General features: G+C 35.9%; 1 protein-coding gene across 1 annotated transcript; it reads right to left on the reverse strand.

Moving 5' to 3' along the window:
- Positions 1-3,719: 3,719 nt before the first annotated feature.
- LOC131022100 (cyclin-U4-1) lies at positions 3,720-5,333 on the reverse strand. The gene is made up of 2 exons (XM_057951498.1): positions 4,876-5,333; positions 3,720-4,207 (listed from the first exon to the last, which is right to left on the reverse strand). Exons 1-2 carry the CDS (start codon positions 5,208-5,210, stop codon positions 3,928-3,930), a joined length of 615 nt encoding a protein of 204 aa, XP_057807481.1. The 5' UTR covers positions 5,211-5,333; the 3' UTR covers positions 3,720-3,927.
- Between the last annotated feature and the right edge of the window lie 13,732 nt (positions 5,334-19,065).

Genomic DNA, 19,065 nt, shown 5'->3' on the forward strand with positions numbered 1-19,065 from the left:
CAAAAGAATGCAAAGTTTTTAGTCTATATATTCTAAAATATATCGAATATGTATCTTAAACTCCCTTTGTCCATAAAAAATAGTCTGAGAAGAAGACGGCACGAGTTTTAATAAAATTGATTAATGTATTGTGACTGGAGAATGGACTTTATTTAAAAAAATAGTGTTAATAATAATAATAATTAATTGTATTATGAGTGAAGAAAAGAGCGTGATAGAAAGTTTTTAAAGTGAAAATTGATTAATGTTTGTGGATGTCTTAAAATGACAAAAAAAAGATTATTTTTTGTGGATGAGGGAGTATTAAAGTTTGCGACGAAAGCTTTTATTCGACATAAATATCGTAAAAATTTGATTTGAAATATATAATTTTAAATTAAATATATATGAATAATATTGTAAATAAAACTAATTGAGAAAACATATATAAATATATAAAAATAATGTGTATTATAATGTGACCCTTTAAAAGTTAAAAATTTGTTAAAGAAAAGGTAAATGAATTTGAAAAACTGACGTCACACAAGATGACATTTTAGAAGTTGAAATTTTAGTTCATAACTAGTACTTCCATTTGTGCGATACAAGACGAACATTGAAATTAATTAATATATTTAAATAAATAAATGCAAAATATATTTTAATAAATAAATACTTCATAAACAAACATAGAAAAAGAAAGTTGTAAAAAGTAATAGAGAGAGAAAATAACATATTAAAAAAATCTTCATAATTTATTTATTTTAAATTTATTTTGATGACTTTTATCACGAATTAAATTTAAAATGCATATTGAATATTTTTTTCATTAATCAAATATGACGATATTTAGAAAAAAAAATTAAAAAGAGGAGAAAAAATTGATAGGAAGAGGAAAAAAAATGATGAAAGAATAAAGAAAAAAGGAGGGAAAAACTCATTTTTTATATTATACTCCCTCCGTCCCACTCTAATAGGCTCGTTTTCCTTTTTGGGATGTCCCACTCTAATAGGCTCGTTCTCCATTTTAAGTAAAAAATGTGTACTTAATTGGTGTGGACCATACCACTTTCCATCACTTTTCTACTAAAAAATAAATTTTCTTAATCTATGTGCCCAAAAAAAGTAAGTCCATTAAAGTGGGACGGAGGGAATATATAGCAGTAGATTGGAGCCGCGTTGAACAGATTTCTTTAAAGCTGAGTAATTAATTAGACATAAGTTGTCAAAATCAAGATAAAGTATAGACAAATAACACACACAAAAAAAATGTATATATTTATTAAATAAAGTAATAAATAGGATTTAATTATTATATTGTATTGTCTATATTGTACCTATTTTTTTAATGCATTTTTATTTTATTTTTTTTTTAGAAAAATAAAAGAGTTACAAAATAATTATAAAAAAATACCTACAATGTAGAAAATACAGTAAAATTACTAAATCTTATTTTTATTTTATAAAATAAATTAAATAATTTAAAATTTTTCCTATTTAACTAATTTATGAGTGGCCCCCCATCACTCTAAATAAAAATAAGGGAATTTATAACAACTTGCCTGCCTCAACTTGCTACTTAAAGATATTGAGATTATAAAATAATCGGCAAAATTGGACTCCCATAAATTAGGAGCCATCACATTTTTGGTCCCTAACGTGCTTTTTGGGCTTTATATATATATCTTTCAGGTTGTTAATATAATTGATGGCATCCTATTAAATTTGTGATTTTAATCCTACATAAATTATTACTATTTCTTCAACAATAATAAAAGACTATTGTGAAAAGTATATACACACAAGTTGTGAACAATAAAAATGCACGGAGAGATATGTTAAAGATATCAAAAGATTACAGGAAAATAAAACTACAAAAGGCATAATAATTAAAAACATAGAAATAGAAAAGATTACACTGATACACGTTGTGTAGTAAATTAACTTGATGTTGTATATTGCAAATTTATGATTTTTACCAAGTACGCGAAATTAATATATTACATGACGCGTACAATTTACTGCACTGAACATATTGTTACAGTTCTGAGAGTTTTCACAATACAAGGGTTGTAGCGTTTGACCCATATTTTTTTATTGTAATAACAAATCAAATTATACGATAGTATAATAACAACAATACCTGGTATTATAGTGTTGATGGTGCAAAATATTCATTTAGGTTAATGAAAATCAATCATCATTCCCAAATATAATTTTAATAAATATTAGTCAACTTTCAATTAAAAAGGCTAAATTACCTTTATTTTTCAATCACAACTCTTTCTCTTTCTAATGAATTTTTACAACCAATTCATTTTTTTTTTCTTCTATTCTCTAAATCTCATGCTATTTCTTTCCGGAGTAGGTGATTTTCTTTGGCGACGACGTTCATTTATAAGATGTTTGTTTTGCTAAAAATTATCTTCTTTTTATTTACTTTTTCGGTCATCTTCTCCTTATATTTTTTTCGGTCACTTGGGTGTTTCACTTCCTTTTTTGATTTAGGATTCCGAATATACTTTTTCGATCATATTTATTATTTAGTGTTTAATCAATTGATTTTTGTGTTTCGTCATTTAAAAAAAAAAAAACTTATTTTTAGATCTAGTCGTGATATTCCATTCATAAGAGAATTATTCGTACCAGCATATTAGACGGGTCAAGACGTTGCGTGCCTAACTCGTACCAAGTGTTGAGCACCAATTCTTGGGACGTATGGTACGAAAGAGCCCCATTCATATCAGTCGTCCCAAGTGTTGTGCGCTACCTCTTGGGATGAATGGACGATAGAACCTCATTCGTACCAGTCGTAACAAGTGTTGCGAGCTACTTCTTGGGACGAACGATACGAAATAACTTCATTCATACTAATCGTTCCAACTGATGCTCGGCGAGCTCGCGTGAAAAATAATCTCGTCAGAAACTTCGGAGCCCTACAAATACAATCTCTTCGTCTTCGAAAGAGCTTTCCGTGGACACTTGCATAACCTCAATCGGAGTTCTGTAGCAAAAATTATAATAATTCTACGAAAATTGTCAGAAATAATAGGTCCAGGGGCATTCTCGTCCAAAAATTAAAAAAAAATCGTTGAAAATTAGTAAAACGAACAACTATTGATTTTCATTATTTTATTTCAAAAATCGCCTCCATATTATACTCATTCAAAAAATAAAATACAACATAGTTTAGATAAAAAAAAAAAAAAATAGGCGAATTGTTTTGTTGCGTGGACAAAACCTACCCTTAAAACTGTAGGCTGCAGGACACCCTGTACCTCCTCAAGCTACCAACATTTAAAAACACAAAATGAATCACAGATCAAGTAGTAGAATAGGTGACTTAGTTTCTCTCTTGTCTCAATCCATCTTTCAACTTGGCACATGCACTTGCAAATATATATACATTACAAATACTTCCATCATTGCACATGTATTATGTTCCCTTCCCATTTTCACATACAACTGTCAACTTCCCATATCCTCTTCATCAAATCCCACCACTACTCCACCCCTTTCTTCACCATTTAGCCCCCTCACCTCCTTCAACTTTTTCACTTCTCCTCCTCCCTTTTTTCTTCAACAAACTCTATATATATATATATATATATACATATATATATACAGAGAGAGAGAGAGGGGGGTTCATATATGTATATATATAGAGAGAGAGAGATGAAAGTTTGATGGGAGAATTAAAGTACACAAGAAACATGAATTCAGCTTAATTGGCAACAATGTGAAGAAGAAACAAACCAACTGTACATTCCAAATATTCCCCAGAAACATACATTTCCACAACAAGAGATAACAGTGACAACATAACCAATAAGGCCAAAAATACAGTGAAATGGGCATTAAATGACTTGATTAAATTTAACTAATTTCCTAACCTAAGCTACAGTAAAAGAAAAAGGAAAAAAAAAAAAAGAGCAGAGTAATTAAGTCTTAAACAGCAAGCTGCTGCTGTTGATGAGATGCCTCATCTTCATTAAAACACAAATGGAGTAGCTTTGATGATCTTGCAGAATATAGAGACGATTCGTCGGCGATGTTGAGCTGAGGCTGCACCATCATCTCCCTCTGGAGGTAGGAGCAATATGTGTGGAAAGTTGCCGGAGTTACATTCAAATGGAACCCCAATCCAAATAGAAAATCTACTTCTAGAAAGTTCATCTCTGTTGTGCTGATCCCTCCTACTTTAGCATAATATGCATTGTTGTAATACCTGAGATTTCCCAAGAGAGATGGTGCAAGATTAGAAGTGGATCATCACTTCATCACATCATTTATTTCTTTACTACTAATTAGGCTGATATTTTATATTATCTGGAACTTTTCCAACTCTCAACTCACTGTTGAATTGTAGCTTTCAGCTATCAATGTTGGATTGAGACCTTTACTAGTTAGTACCCCTCACCACCCTGCATTTGTGGCTCCCAATCTTTCAAGAACATCACAACAGTTATATTAATTATATTGGTTTTTTTTTTTTAAATGATGAAATTATGATGATGGCTATGGTAGCTGGACCTAAGTTGTTATCACAAAGATTAAGACATAGGTTGTTGAGATAATCAAGAAATCAAGTAAAATAATTAAGTAAAGCAAAAGCTTAACCACAAGCAATCATAAACAATCCCCTCATGATTAACAGATTACAGTTTTTCAATTTCAAGCCACAGTTCCTTTTTTGAACTAATTTTCAAGCCACGGTTTAAGCTAACAGAGTTTCAAATTCAAATTCCACAAAATTCGAAATCATTTCCACTTTTAAGTTTAAATAAAAAGAAAATTTGAATATGAGCATCACTTTCCACCTTAAAAAAAATAGAAACAGGACATGACAATCGAAAATTAGGGCAGAATAGTTGAAGGAGAAGAGAGATTACTGACATGTCGTCCATGAATTTGGCAGAGAGCATGACGCTGGTGATGAGCAGTCTGTGAACATTGAAGGAATTGAGGGGGAGAGCAGGGTGGCGCTGCGTGAAGCGATCGAGGTAGACGTAGGCGACAATGTAGCAGGAAGGGCTGCAGTTGGCGTACTTGAAAATCCTCTCTAGATAGCTCTCGATCGAAATCGTCGGCCGCGTGAGGCCGTGGAACACTGAGATTTTCTGCGCCTGAAACGAAGGGTTCAGATCGTTCGACTCCGCCGCGCGTTGAAGGAGAGAGGAGAGGAAACTGATCAGCTTCGGCATCACATTTGGGCTCTCCAGCTCCGCCATTTCTTCTCTCTCTCTCTCTGTGATGTGAGCGATACATACATATAAGAGCTGCCTTTTTTTTTTTTTTTTTCTTGTTTTCCATATTTTTATTTACAAAAATTAAATAAAAAGAAAAATCAGTACCAACAACCTGTAGGCTGGTCGTTAGTTTGGCTATAGCGTGGAATGACCAAATTGCCCTCGGGATATTTCTACGATAAATGGTTACATGCACCCTTTCTCTAGGGTTAAAATAGGTAATATGTATATATATAGTGAATATTTGAATAGACATGACATGCTATCTATGCTACTTTTGGGATCACATTTATGTATCAAAGTATTTATATACATTTCCCACAAAATTTTGATTTTTTTCTTCTTCTTTCGATTGGACGCATTCCATGTTGTATGGAGTTCTCCGTTTTCGTTTATTTTTTACTCCATCCGTCCCATAACAAGTATCATAGTTTGTTTCGGCGCGAGAATTTAGGTGAATGTGATTAAAGCTATTTTTATTTTGTAAAAGAATAGAATTAAAGTGAAGATGAGTAACAGGTAAAAAGATAAAAAATGGTGGAGTCCACTTTCTTATTTTAGAAATAGAACGCTTGTCGTAAGCTCAAATGTTTGTAACACTTAGTTTATGTGATGATTCTTGAATTTTGAACTTAACTTGTGGAGGAGGGAAAGATCAAAGATATCATGGGTGTTCCAACACTTTCTTCTAGAGGGAAAAACAGAGAGATTGATTATAAAAAATGAAAGAAAAGTAAAAAAAAAAAATTGAAAAGAAAAAGAGGGAAAAATGAGATAACATGCAAATTAGATCTTGATCATATGGGTGAGCAAAAAAGTGGAGCAAATGTGGAATATACAGCAATCAGCATATACTAATCCATGTGATTAATTTGATTTTGGAGCAATGGGTCCCACATCTCTTCATGTGGGATGATTCTAATCGATGATGCACTAATTCTAATTCACTCACTTTTTCTCACACTATTTTCTTCATTCATTTTAATTTTTTTTTCTTCTTCTTCTTCACGCCACAATATAATTAGAATGCATGAGCCAAGTCCTCCCACACGATATTGTCTCCCAGCTGCAGCGTATGATACCACGACTTCGCCTTATCCCGCAATGAGAAGGGAAAAAGACGAAGACGGATAATGTCATCAGGGACACCATTCATCTTCACCGTGCTACACAGCTCCAGGAAATGCGCCAGGTGCGCATTAGGGTCTTCGATCGCCTGTCCACCATATTGGCTCTGTTGAACCATCGTGATCAGACCCGTTTTCAGCTCAAAGTTTGTGTTTGATTTCCAAGCAAGGCCTAATGTTTATGTTGTCTAATGTTTATGTAGTATTTTGTGTCCGTAGTATAATGTTTATGTAGTATTTTGTTTCTGTAGTATAATGTTTATGTAGTATTTTGTTTATGTAGTATAATGTTTATGTATGTATTTTGTTTCTATATAATGTGTATGTCGTATTTTGTGTATCTATGCAATATAGTATTTTGTAAAGATAAAATGATCCAAAAAATTGCATATATAGGATCTTTATAATTAATTGGACGTTGATCACTATTTTATTAGCAACAAAAATACCGCAACTAACACGGTGTAATCGTAGTATAAACAGCAATCGGATATCGTATCCACAGGGACTGTAAAACGAAATTGCTATAACTATTACCTAAACAGACTCTCACAGTATGCAAGCAAACAATTATGAAGATGGATATTGAACTAAACTAACTAAATAAAACTAAAGAGCATATAAACTATGATAATGAACTCAAATATAAGGAAAGCTCTGACCCTAGGGATGTATTTTCACCAATCAACTATATGCATTCAACCTATTGATTCAATTACCAATTTTAATCCAACCCTGATGAAAGATCACTATGTTAATCACAAGCGTCTCTAACGACCACCTATGAATGTAGATTAATAAATCCCTTTTCACATTCCTACAAAGAGAACGCACCCTATATAAATTAGAATGAAAAAGTTTTAAAAAGTTTGCTTAATTAAGCAGGTAAAGAAGAGATTAATTGCGTGATGTTTGATAAATCATAATCTATGGTGATTTAGGTTGTGGATTGGACCACTCACGAGTCACATGTTAGATTGTTAGGTGACAAATTTAGAGTTAAAACCAGACAGCTAGGCATAACATAAAATTGTCGGCACAAATATATAGAATCATGCATTTATACATAAAATATAAAATTTCATTTCTTTTCGGAAATATTCGATTTTTTTAATAAATAAAAACATTAAGTTAATAATAATAATAATAATAATAATAATAATAATAATAATAATAATAATAATAATAATTATAATAATAATAATAATAATATCTTTGTTTGATTTTTGAGTGTGGTTAGATATGATTGAAAGATAGCAAAACTAATATAAATTCACGCTTTTTAAGTTTAATAAATTGAGCCACTATTTGAATTTGATTTGGTTAAGATATTAACAATAGCATAAAATATAATTTGATCGAAACCGACACCAGATTTAATTGAATATAGTGTAGGAATAAAACGTAGTAATTAAGTCCGGACTCTTTATTTATAATTTTTTTTTTCGTTATTTGATTTTTTAACTTTATTACTTTGTTTCTGAAAGTTAGTATAATAAAAAAAATTCCAAATAATTTATGAAATGTATTTTGATTCAATATTCGAATGTTATATTCGTCATTTCAATTCTCTATGTTTTTAATCTAATATTTAACATAAAACGTTTATATGTAAAAATTATAAAATTATATTTATTTAATAGAAAAGTGTATCTTTTATCCTCTAATAATTGTATATTAATTATTATGTAAGTCGATGTTAAAATACCACTTATTTATGCATTTTATTGTTCCCGGACTTTCAACATTTTTCATAAAATACCTTAAACTTTTATTTTCTCCTAAAAAATCCTAAATTTTCGGCATTTTTCATAAAACTTCTCAAACTTTATTTTCCATCCTTAAAAACCTCGAACTTTCTTCGTATTCCATAAAATGTCCCGCTATATAAAATTTAGTGACCGAAAGATGACTCATTTTGCCAAAGAAGTCTCAAATGATCAACTTAGTGTATAAGATTCACAACTTGACTGCAATCAATTTGAGAAGAATCACCTTCCGGTCACCGAATTTGGTATGACGAGATATTTTATACAAAATGTAGAAAGTTTAGGGCTTTTTAGGATAAAACGAAAAATTTGGACATTTTATAGAAAATTGCTAAAAGTTCGGGATATTTTATGAAAAACGCTGAAAGTTCAGGATTATTTAGCAGAAATTAAAATTTAAAATATTTTATGAAGAATACTAAAGATTTAGAATATAAAACATTATTAACCTTAATTTAAATATGCTAAATAAATTATACTCCTTCCATTCACAAAAAGATGACATAATTTTCTATTTTGGTCCGTCCATTAAAAGATGTCACAATCTATTTTTAGTAATAACGTGTGAGCCCCTTTCTCCACTCATTAATTCAATTAATTTTTCCCATTTTTCTTAACTTGTGAGCCCATTTCTCCACTCACTAAATAAATAATACTCCGTACTTCATTTGTCTCATTATTGTTGGCTTGTTTTTTTTTTTTTTTTTGGTGTCTCAATAATAATGACATGTTTCTATTTTTGGTAATGATTTTGCACTGCAAATAATGTGGCCCACACACCTTTACACACTTTTACACTACAATCTTATTCTTCTAAATATTCGTGTACAAAAGAAATAGGCTATTAATAGCGGAACGGAGGTAGTACAAATTTTTAAAAACTCGTTCTTCTTCTTTTAGGATATTTTTTTATGGACGGAGTGAGTATCATACATTTTAGATGGGTTTTTTTTAATGGTGAAAACTAGAAGAAGTAAAGCCAGATGTGAATTTATTTGAATCGTGAGTAATGACATGCTGGCAAAAGTACAGTTGTACCCTCTGCTTGTCCTCTGCCACTGCCACCACATCTTAATTACTACTCTGCTATTATAAATTAATTAATCTAGATTAAGACCAACTTTTTTTCTTTTTTAATGCAAATTAAGAACATGTCTTATTGTTCATTAATTGCTAATATTTCTTGTATCCTTCCTAACCAAATTGATGGGTCCTACAGTAAAAACTAGACTTATAGAATTATTGAATTACTATTATTTATATTTTATCGATAAATATACATCTAGTGTTTGCTATAATGGGATCATTACGTTGAAAGAACAAATCAAATACAATACAAATGAGATAATTCTCATTAGTTTTAAGTTTCGAATTTGTACCCTGAAGAAACCGTTAATAGTGAGAATTTGGCTGAATAAGTATGTGGAAATCAATAGTTATTTATCAAATTAATTTGATTAACTTTTAGCAATTTTCAGATAAAATAATCAAATTATTCTTACTTTGACTTGCACAAAATGTCCCACTATACCAAATTTAGTGACCGAAAGATGATTCATTTCACCAGATAAATTTCAAATTACTAACTTAGTGATATAAGATTCACAACTTAACTGCAATGAATAGTTATTTAAGTTTGAATTTGTAGCCTAGAGAAACCGTGAATACTGCGAATTTGAATGAATAAGGAGGTGGAAATAAATAATTATTTATCAAATTAATTTGAATAACTTTCAGATAAAAAAAATTATCTTATTTTGACTTGCACAAAATTACCGCTCTCTCTCTTACAGCGACGATGATGTGTATTTATTTTTTCAATCATTTTTTTCATTTAAATCAAAAAATGAAACTTAAATATTTTTTCGAACATATTTTTTTGATCATCTTCTTCATTCAAATACTTGTTAAGTAGTCTTTTTTATACTATTTTTTCATTAAAATACTTAATTTTTCAGATTTAATCGTGATATTCGGTTCAACTATATTTTGAATACTAATTTTTCAACTGTATTTTCAGATATGGTACGAATAGGGTATCATAAATAAATTTAAAATGTAATAAGAATGACATGCAAATTAAAAGTTGCTTATTTACTAAGGAATAATTATCATCGTCATTTACAAACTTTACTGCATATAGTGCAAATTCTCACGCTTGAGTATGAAATTGTAAAAACGTCATATATTATAATCGTTTTTTTCTAATTTAGATTTGAAGTTAAGATTATAATATTATTGAAACATAAAATATTATGATACATGTTTAAAAAAATTATAATATCAGACAATATATTATTTGGATAACTATCTTTGTTTTTCATTCACCATGTCCTAACATAATAGAATTTCATAAAATAGATCATTTTTGTATATATCATATTTTAAAATGCAACAAAATTTATATTGTATAAAATCAGAGAGAGGAGAGAAAAAAAAAATTTATTTTAAAACTTCCAATTTGTGGGAGTATAATTTTCTTATTTTAAATCTATTTTTTATATAATATATATCAAATTAAAACTTTGTCATGATCTTTAATTTGATATTTATATTGAATATTTTATGGTTAATCCAAATGCATATTTTTTAGTAAAAAAGAAAGACCGAAATGAAAATAAAAGAAAAAAGGATAAAAACAAACAAAAAAATCTATCATTTAGGGAAAATTTTCAGGTTTTGATTTGAGATTTTCATGTTGAGAGAGTGAGAACAAAAATTATTATTAAAAATATAAATTAAATAATACTAAAATATTATAAAAATGATTAGATGGAGACTTTCGGACAAATAAGAAATAAAATGACTAGTAAAAATGACTAGTCATAGCCATGAAGAATGTCACGACAAAGAGAAATTTGCTGCTGAATCTACTAAGGGTGTGGCTGAGGAATCTACGCCGACGACATCCAATACTAGGGTTCCGAATTTGATCAATGAAAACAATACTAAGAATGCATCGGCGACGGAGCTTCATCGGCCGAGCACCACTTCTTTTGCTTCGCTTCTGAGGAGACCCCGACAAATTGAACGTACGCCGGATGTGCTAGTTCATCGCTTCACTTCGCTGCAACCGGATTTCTCTGGTGAAATACCAACGCTTAGGGTGCCAAAAGAGCATCTGCTGCCCAAGATAAATCAATTTGAGCATGCTTTAATTGGTCGTCTTCTCCTTAGGAAAGGAGAGAAGCCGCGTCTCCTCACGGATCTTAAACGTGATCTTCAGGTGGCTTGGAATTTTGACAATGATTGGCAAATCATCCCCATGGGAAAGAGCTTCTACACTATTAAATTTAATACCGCTGAAGACAAGGCGTTAGTTCAGAAAAGCACCTCTTGGGAGTTACCTTTCGGAACCATGCGATTACGCGAATGGGTAAGATTCTTCGATCCCTATAAAGAAATTTCCTCACTTTGTGAAGTTTGGATGCGCATTTATTATTTGCCCTTAGAATTTTGGACTCTGGATGTCATTACGGGTATTGGAAGGGCGATGGGATCGCCTATTAAAGTTGATGGGGCTTCTGCACGTGGTGCTGCTGGTCATTATGCTAGAATTTTGTTGGAAATTGATCTCTCGCGTCCTCTTCCGGAGGCTTTGCTGGTTGACGGGGAAGAACGTTCCTTTCACGTCGAATTTGAATTCGAACAACTCTCGGCCTTCTGCTCTAAGTGTAAGATCACTGGACATTCTATTGATAACTGCAATAGAATGAAGAACAATTACAAGGAGGACAGCAGGAAGGGGAAGGCCAAAGACATGCCGCTGGGTAAAGACAATGAAATAATTAATAAGGGAGCTGCCAAGGATGTTAGGGCACCTAACTGGAAGCCTAAATCTTGGGACCAGAATAGGACTGCCCAAGCTCACAGACCGCAGATTATCACTGAAAATCAGTTTGGGGTTTTGGAACAGGTGGCTGTCGAAGAAGAGCAGATTATAAATCAGTTGGGGGTTTTGGAACAGGTTGCTGTTGAAGAAGAGCAGATTCAGACACCGCGGGGAACAAAGAACCACAATCAGTCGTTGGCTTTAATTGATAGGAATATTGATTTTGAGGAGGTCAATGGAGATAGATTGACATCGGGTCCGGATATCTTACAGGCGATCACTATGCCGGTTTTGGAAGAGAGAGATTGGGGAGACGAGTCTGATGGGCAGTCGGATGTTGGCAATACACTGCCTGAAGCAAATTCACAACAGATCGTTATTTTTGAAAGTTCGGACAATCAGGATAAAAATTGGGAGAAACAGGAAAGGATGATGGAAAGCGCTATCAAAGCTCAGCGGATAGTGGAAACTTTCAGGAATTGTGAGGCGGAGGCGCAGGTGAAAAAAAGGGGGAGACCGCCGAAAGATTTGGCGGCAAAGAAACCGATGATTCGTGGGGAAGATAGTATCAAGAGTCGTCTCCGAAAGTCGGTGGAGCAGCAACCTAACCAGCAACCTAACCAACAGGCTGAAGATTTCATCAAAAATAAACTTTACAAAGCTTGGGAAGCAGGAGATAAACCTCGAGATTTCATTATTACGTCAGGGAGCTCGAAGAATGACAGAGCCCTGAATAATGTGGCGGCCAAGAGTTGGGCAGCTGAAGTGGAATCGGGTGAAAACCCGAACACGAATTCTCAGTCTTTATGATGAATGTCCTCGTATGGAATGTCCGGGGCCTTACGGACGAGTCCAAACGAGTTTTAAAGGAGCATTGCGACTCCTTCTCCCCTGTGATTGTTGGGATTATTGAGCCTAAGACGAATCTCAAGAAGACTTATTCAAGATTTTGGCGTTCTCTGAATCTTATTCCTTGTTTTCAAAATTCAAGACACAACATGAGTTCGAATATTTGGGTTTTTTCTCATCCTTCTGTTACTCATGATGTGATTTTCTCCTCGGAGCAGGTGGTTATCATGAACTGCAGATGGTCGACGTGGAATTTTAAAATCGCGGTGGTGCATGGCGTTAACACGTATGCTGGCAGACGTCGTTTGTGGTTGGATCTTCTGGATCATATTGATGGTAATGTTGTCTTTATTGGCGATTTTAATGCGGTGAAAGGCGCCCATGAAAGAAGTAGTGACTGTATGCCTAACTCTACTTCTTGTGCGGAGTTCTGTGATTTCATTGAAGCCTCCGGTTTCATTGAGGCGCCTACGGTTGGTCTGCATTATACGTGGTCTGGTCGTAGATTTATGCCAACCCATGTGGAGTCTCGTCTGGATAGAGCGATTTATGCTGACTCTTTTGCGAATCTCTGGAGTTCGGTTTTTGTTCAAGCTCTTCCACGTATTACCTCGGATCATTCGCCGCTTGTTCTTCATTGCATGGTGGATGCTCCTCCTCGCCATCGTTTCTTTAAGTTCCTTAACATGTGGACCTTACATCCGGATTTTCTCAATACGGTGGAAAGGTCCTGGCATATGGATACCGAGATTGGTTGCCCGATTTTTAAAGTTATGCATAAATTAAAGCGTCTTCGGCAGGTTCTTCGCGAGTGGAATCGGAATGTTTTTGGAAATGTGGATTCTTGTATCATGAATACTCAACAAGAGCTTTTGGAGATTCAAGATCAGATTGCCAGGGATGGTTACACGGAGGATCTCTTTGATAAAGAAGTGGAGGCCCAAGCTAAGATCAACGTTGTGCTTTCCAGGCAGAGCTCACTTTTACAGCAAAAAAGTCGGGTGTCTTGGCTTCAAGACGGAGACAGGAACACGAAGTTCTTTCATGCAATGCTTAGGTTTCGTCGTAAACCTCACATCGTTTCTCACATGGAGATCAATGGTGTTATGAATTATGATCAGACGGCTATTGGAGATCATATCGTGGATTTTTTCTCTTCTTTGTTTTCGACTAGCAGCCATACTAATACTGATATTACGGCAGTGGAGGCGGTTATTGAGGAGATGGTTGAAAATCGTTATAATAATTCGCTCATTCGTTTGCCGGATGAAGAGGAAATTTCTGCTGTGGTTTTTCAGATGGAGCCGAACAGCTCACCAGGGCCAGATGGTTTCTCGGGTAAGTTCTTTCAGCATTGTTGGTCGATTATTAAAGTGGATATTTGGTGTGCTGTTCAAGCTTTTTTCAGGAATTCTTATCTTCCTCAAGGCTGTAATTCTAATACCTTGGTGTTGATCCCTAAGAAAGATGTCGTCAATTCGGTCTCAGATCTGAGACCGATTGTTTTGTCCAACTTTCTTTACAAGATTATTACTAAGGTGTTGGCGTCTAGACTGAGTCAGGTTGCTGCTGTTTATGTTTCCCGTCATCAGTTTGGTTTTATTAGCGGCCGTTCCATTCACGATTGTATTCTGATTGGGTCGGAAGGAGTGAACTGTATGCATCGTACGAGCCGTGGTCAAAACATGGCTTGCAAGATTGACATCAAAAAAGCTTTTGATACTCTTAACTGGGACTTTCTGCTTAACGTTCTTCGTGTTGCTGGCTATGATCCAAAGTTCATTAGTTGGATTGAGATTCTGCTTCATTCGGCTAGGATTTCTATTCTGTACAATGGTCAGCTTAAAGGCTATTTTGCGTGTTCAAGGGGTGTTCGTCAGGGCGATCCTCTTTCTCCGATTCTTTTTGGAATCGCCGAGGATATTCTTGGTAGGCTCTTTGCAAATTGTGTTAGCGCTGGCACCCTTACACCGATGCAAATGAGACAGGGAATTAATTTTCCCACTCATCTTTTATATGCGGATGATATTCTGGTTTTCTGTCATGCTACGGTCACGAACGCTCATACCATTCAGAAAATTATGGAGTATTATGGTCAAATTTCTGATCAAATTGTTAGCCAGGATAAGTCGCAAATTTTTTTTACTAGCAAAGTTCCATCTCAGACCTGCAGGGCTATACGAAGCATATTGAGGTTTTCTCAAGGCAATTTTCCGATTTCTTACCTTGGGGTTCCTATCTTTAAGGGCCGTGTGCGTGCTTCATATCTTCGACCGATACATGATCGTGTGATCAACAAGTTCGCGAGATGGAAGGGATTACAGTTGTCGATGGCTGGGAGGATGTGCCTGATCAGGTCGGTTATCCAAAGCTCCCTGACGCACTCCATGATGGTTTATAGATGGCCGACAGCTCTTATTAAGGAGCTCGATGCGTGCTGCCGTAATTTTCTTTGGACTGGCAACATCAAGCAAACGCCGTCTTGTTCTGTGAGTTGGAAAAGGGTCTGCTCGATTAAGGAGGAGGGCGGACTCGGGGTAAGGTCGTTCGAGCTCATGAATAAGAGCTATCTCATGAAAATGGCGTGGAAGGTGGTTGGTGGGCGTGAGTTCGGATATGATTTAATTAGAGATAGATATCTCGATCGCTTTGGGCGTAGTAAATCTCTGGTGGCTGCTTCTACTATCTGGATGAGCTTACGTGAGGAAATTGATGGTTTGGTGGCGGATTCGTACTCGTATATTGGTGATGGCGCTTCTACTTCGTTCTGGTATGACGACTGGCTTGGGTATAATCTTTTGAATAAATGCGGTATTCCACATTTCATGCTTCCGTTTCTTACTCAATCGGTGGCAGATTACTTCTATGATGGGGTCTGGCATTTCACGCAAGCCTTTGTTAATGCTTTTCCTGAGATAGTGTGTGATATTTTACTCACTCCTCTGGGCACTGACGGAGATGTGCGTTTCTGGAAACCCTCGTTGCACGGGAATGTCACTACTGCGCTGGCCTTCAACAAGCATTGTCATCATTTTCCGAAGGTGTCTTGGGGTTCTTGGCTTTGGGAATCCTTTGTTCCGATTCGACGTTCCTTGATATGTTGGCGTCTTCTTCATAATAGAATGCCGACTTATGATCGCCTTATCCGCTACGGTATGATCACGCCTAACGTTTGTTTGCTTTGCTTAAAAGGAAGTGAGTCTCAGGATCACCTTTTCTGGAATTGTGAGCGTGTGAAGAATATTTGGGTAACGTTCCTTGGGTGGTTCAATTTCAATCAAGGGTTGCAAGAGAGTGATATTCATAGTTTTTTGGTGGTAGCTTGGCAGTATAAACTTAGTCCCCTCATCGGTAATTTCTGGAAAGCGGGTATCATCACGGTCATCTGGGCCATTTGGATGCAGAGAAACAATTGTATCTTTGATAATCAAAAGTTCGAAGCACGTCGTGTCATCCACACTGTGAAAGTAGCTTTCAAAGAGATTGATAATAACTTTGCTAAATTAGGCTACATGTGGAATTCTTGGTCGGATTATCTGATTCTCCGGGCAGTGGGTGTTAATACCAGGAGTGCTCCTTCTCCGGAGTTTGTGGAGGTACATTGGTGGCCACCGGTGGCGCCGTGGATCAAAGTGAATACTGATGGTTCAGCGACGGGAACTCCGGGCACTATTGCTGCAGGTGGGGTGTTTAGAGATAACTGGAATGTGGTGCGTGGTTGTTTTCACTTCAAAGGTGGCTCGGGTTTTGCCTTTGAAGCAGAGCTACTGGCAGTTATCTCGGCGATTCAAATTGCTCACAATCGTGGATGGCACAGACTTTGGATTGAAGCCGATTCCACCTACGTGATACTCATTCTTAATTCTCGTTCTTTGAATGTGCCTTGGCGTTTTAAGGCGGCGTGGAATAGGATTTTAAAGATGTTAGATGATTTCTCGCTGCAGGTTTCTCACATCTTTAGAGAAGGAAACAAGGCGGCCGATTTAATGGCTAACCAACAACGTTCAGAAGGGTGGTGGCCGCACGAGATTGAGGAGATTAGGGCTGCGGTTCGTCTTGACATGGATTCGCATAGCCATCTGCGTCAGAAACGGTAGTTGGGGCTGATGTGTGGCTGTTTGGTTCTGTAATACCCCGTTTCCCTGAGTTAAATTTAGAATTTATTTTCGAAATTTAGAAGTAAGATGATTCACGCCGGATATAAAGAAAATGAATTTATTTTTAATTCCAACAAAAATGAGTTACAAAAACATTTGTAAATTTAGTTATTGAATTTATATGCATTGCATATTTATTTAATTTAGCATTCAAGTATTTTCACGAGCTATTTATTTAGCGAACCCTGAAGTATTATTACAGTCCCGGTATTTTATGTTCCTAATAGCTACTCTATATCATGATTATTTTATTTTTTTACATATCTTTATACAGACAATCAAATCTCACAAATCAGCCAAATCTTTCAATTCCCACTTAACAAATCCCACTTTCACACTTTCAAATTCCACTAACATCACCACGATATCTTGTCCAATTTCTTTAGCTTTTAGGTTGTCAATCTTTCTCCTTTAATGATTAAGGCAGCAACTCACTTCACCATTTCCTCACTCTTCACTCACGATTTATCCTATTTCTAAGTAAGCTCTTTTCAAGTCAACAATTCAAGTTTCCTTCACTGCAGTCCAAGTTGTCGAATTCAGCAGGAAGGTGATTAATTGTTAAACCTCCATTAATTTATTTTTTTTTCCAGTTTCTAACATTCTGATCCAAGCTATACGTTCTTATGCTTGATTTACAATTCACAGATTTCAGCTAAATACCAAATACCACCAACATCAAGGTTACCCCAATTCCTCCCCATTTATCTTATGAAATTCTGAATCAAGCATCAAAAAGAGAAAGAAAGAAGGCAGCAACGAACACACACACTCATCATCACTTCATTTTCTAACTATTACAAGTACAAGGTTTGATTTTTTTTTTAGAGAATAAATAAGAATGAGAAAGAACAGATTTTTACAATAAAACCCTAGCTTTGCTTTACTTTGTGAATCTGGATTGAATTGGGAGGGTTTCCTTATGCTTTATTGTGTGTGTGCGCTGTCCGAGTCGTGAGAGGGGAAGGAGGGAGCAGCAGGTGGCTGCTGGGCGCCGGCAACGGCGGCGCGGCGGCAACTGCCGCCCAGTCCCTGTTCTGCCAAAACGAGAGAGGAGGAATTAGATTTCAGATTTTGTATTTTGAAAGGAAGAGAAGGGAGATTTGGGGGTTTACCTGTGTGGGGAAGGAGATGCGGTCGGCGGTGGTGGTCCTCCTGCTGCTGTCGGCCGGAGTTTTGAGAGAGAGGCGGCAAAGCAAAAGCCTTGTTGCCGCTCTGAGCCGGGTCTGGGCTGGGTTTTGTCGAGGGGGTGACGGCGGCGGCAGTTCACTTCTTCTGCTGTCGTCGGCCGATTGAGTGAAGAGGAGAGGGGTGTGCTGTGAGGGTCTGAGCGGAGAACGGTGGAGCGGCGGCGTTGCTGCTCGAAATACGAGCGGCGGCGGCCGGAACTAGAGAAGAGAGATGAGGGGCGGAGACATCGCCGGTGGTTGTCGTCCGCCGGAGTAGAAACTAAAACTTGAGGGCGGTGGTCGTGGATTTGGGCTTCGATTGCCGTATTTCAAGGCACCGCTCCTCGCCGGGGCCGTAAGCGGCGCAAGGAGCGTCTGCGTGTGTGGGATCTGTTTGAGTGAGAATAGGGGGTGGACGCTGCTCCTCCGGCGATCTGCTCGGCGGCAGATTCGGAGGGAGAAGGGGGTGGACTGCCTGAACCGAAGAGAGAAAGGGAGAGACGAAGCGTGTATGTGTGAGCGGCAGCGTGTCTGGCGGACGGCGGCGCCGTCTGTGCAGGGGCTGTGCGGCGGATTTGGTGAGGAAACGGGAGAGAGTGTTTTGAGAGAGAATTAAGGAGAGGGAGGCGCAGCTTAGGTAGAAGAAGAGAGGGAGAAGTTTTGGGCTAGGTTTGGCTGTTGGGCTCCCTTTTTGGGCTGAGCCAGTGGGCCGAAATTTATTTAGTGTTGGGCTGTTAATTCCTTTTAACTGGGCCTGTTTTAATTATTAAAAAGCTTGGGCTGCAAAACTTTTAAAGAAAATGGTGCATTGATTTAATTACTTTGGCTAGTGGATATTTTTTTTAATTAATTAGACTATATATTAATTTGATTAATTATTTTCAAGTTGAGGCATAATAATATTATATTATTATTATGTGCATATATTAAGTAT

This window comes from Salvia miltiorrhiza, chromosome 4 (assembly GCF_028751815.1).
Source record: "Salvia miltiorrhiza cultivar Shanhuang (shh) chromosome 4, IMPLAD_Smil_shh, whole genome shotgun sequence".
Classification (NCBI taxonomy): domain Eukaryota; kingdom Viridiplantae; phylum Streptophyta; class Magnoliopsida; order Lamiales; family Lamiaceae; genus Salvia; species Salvia miltiorrhiza.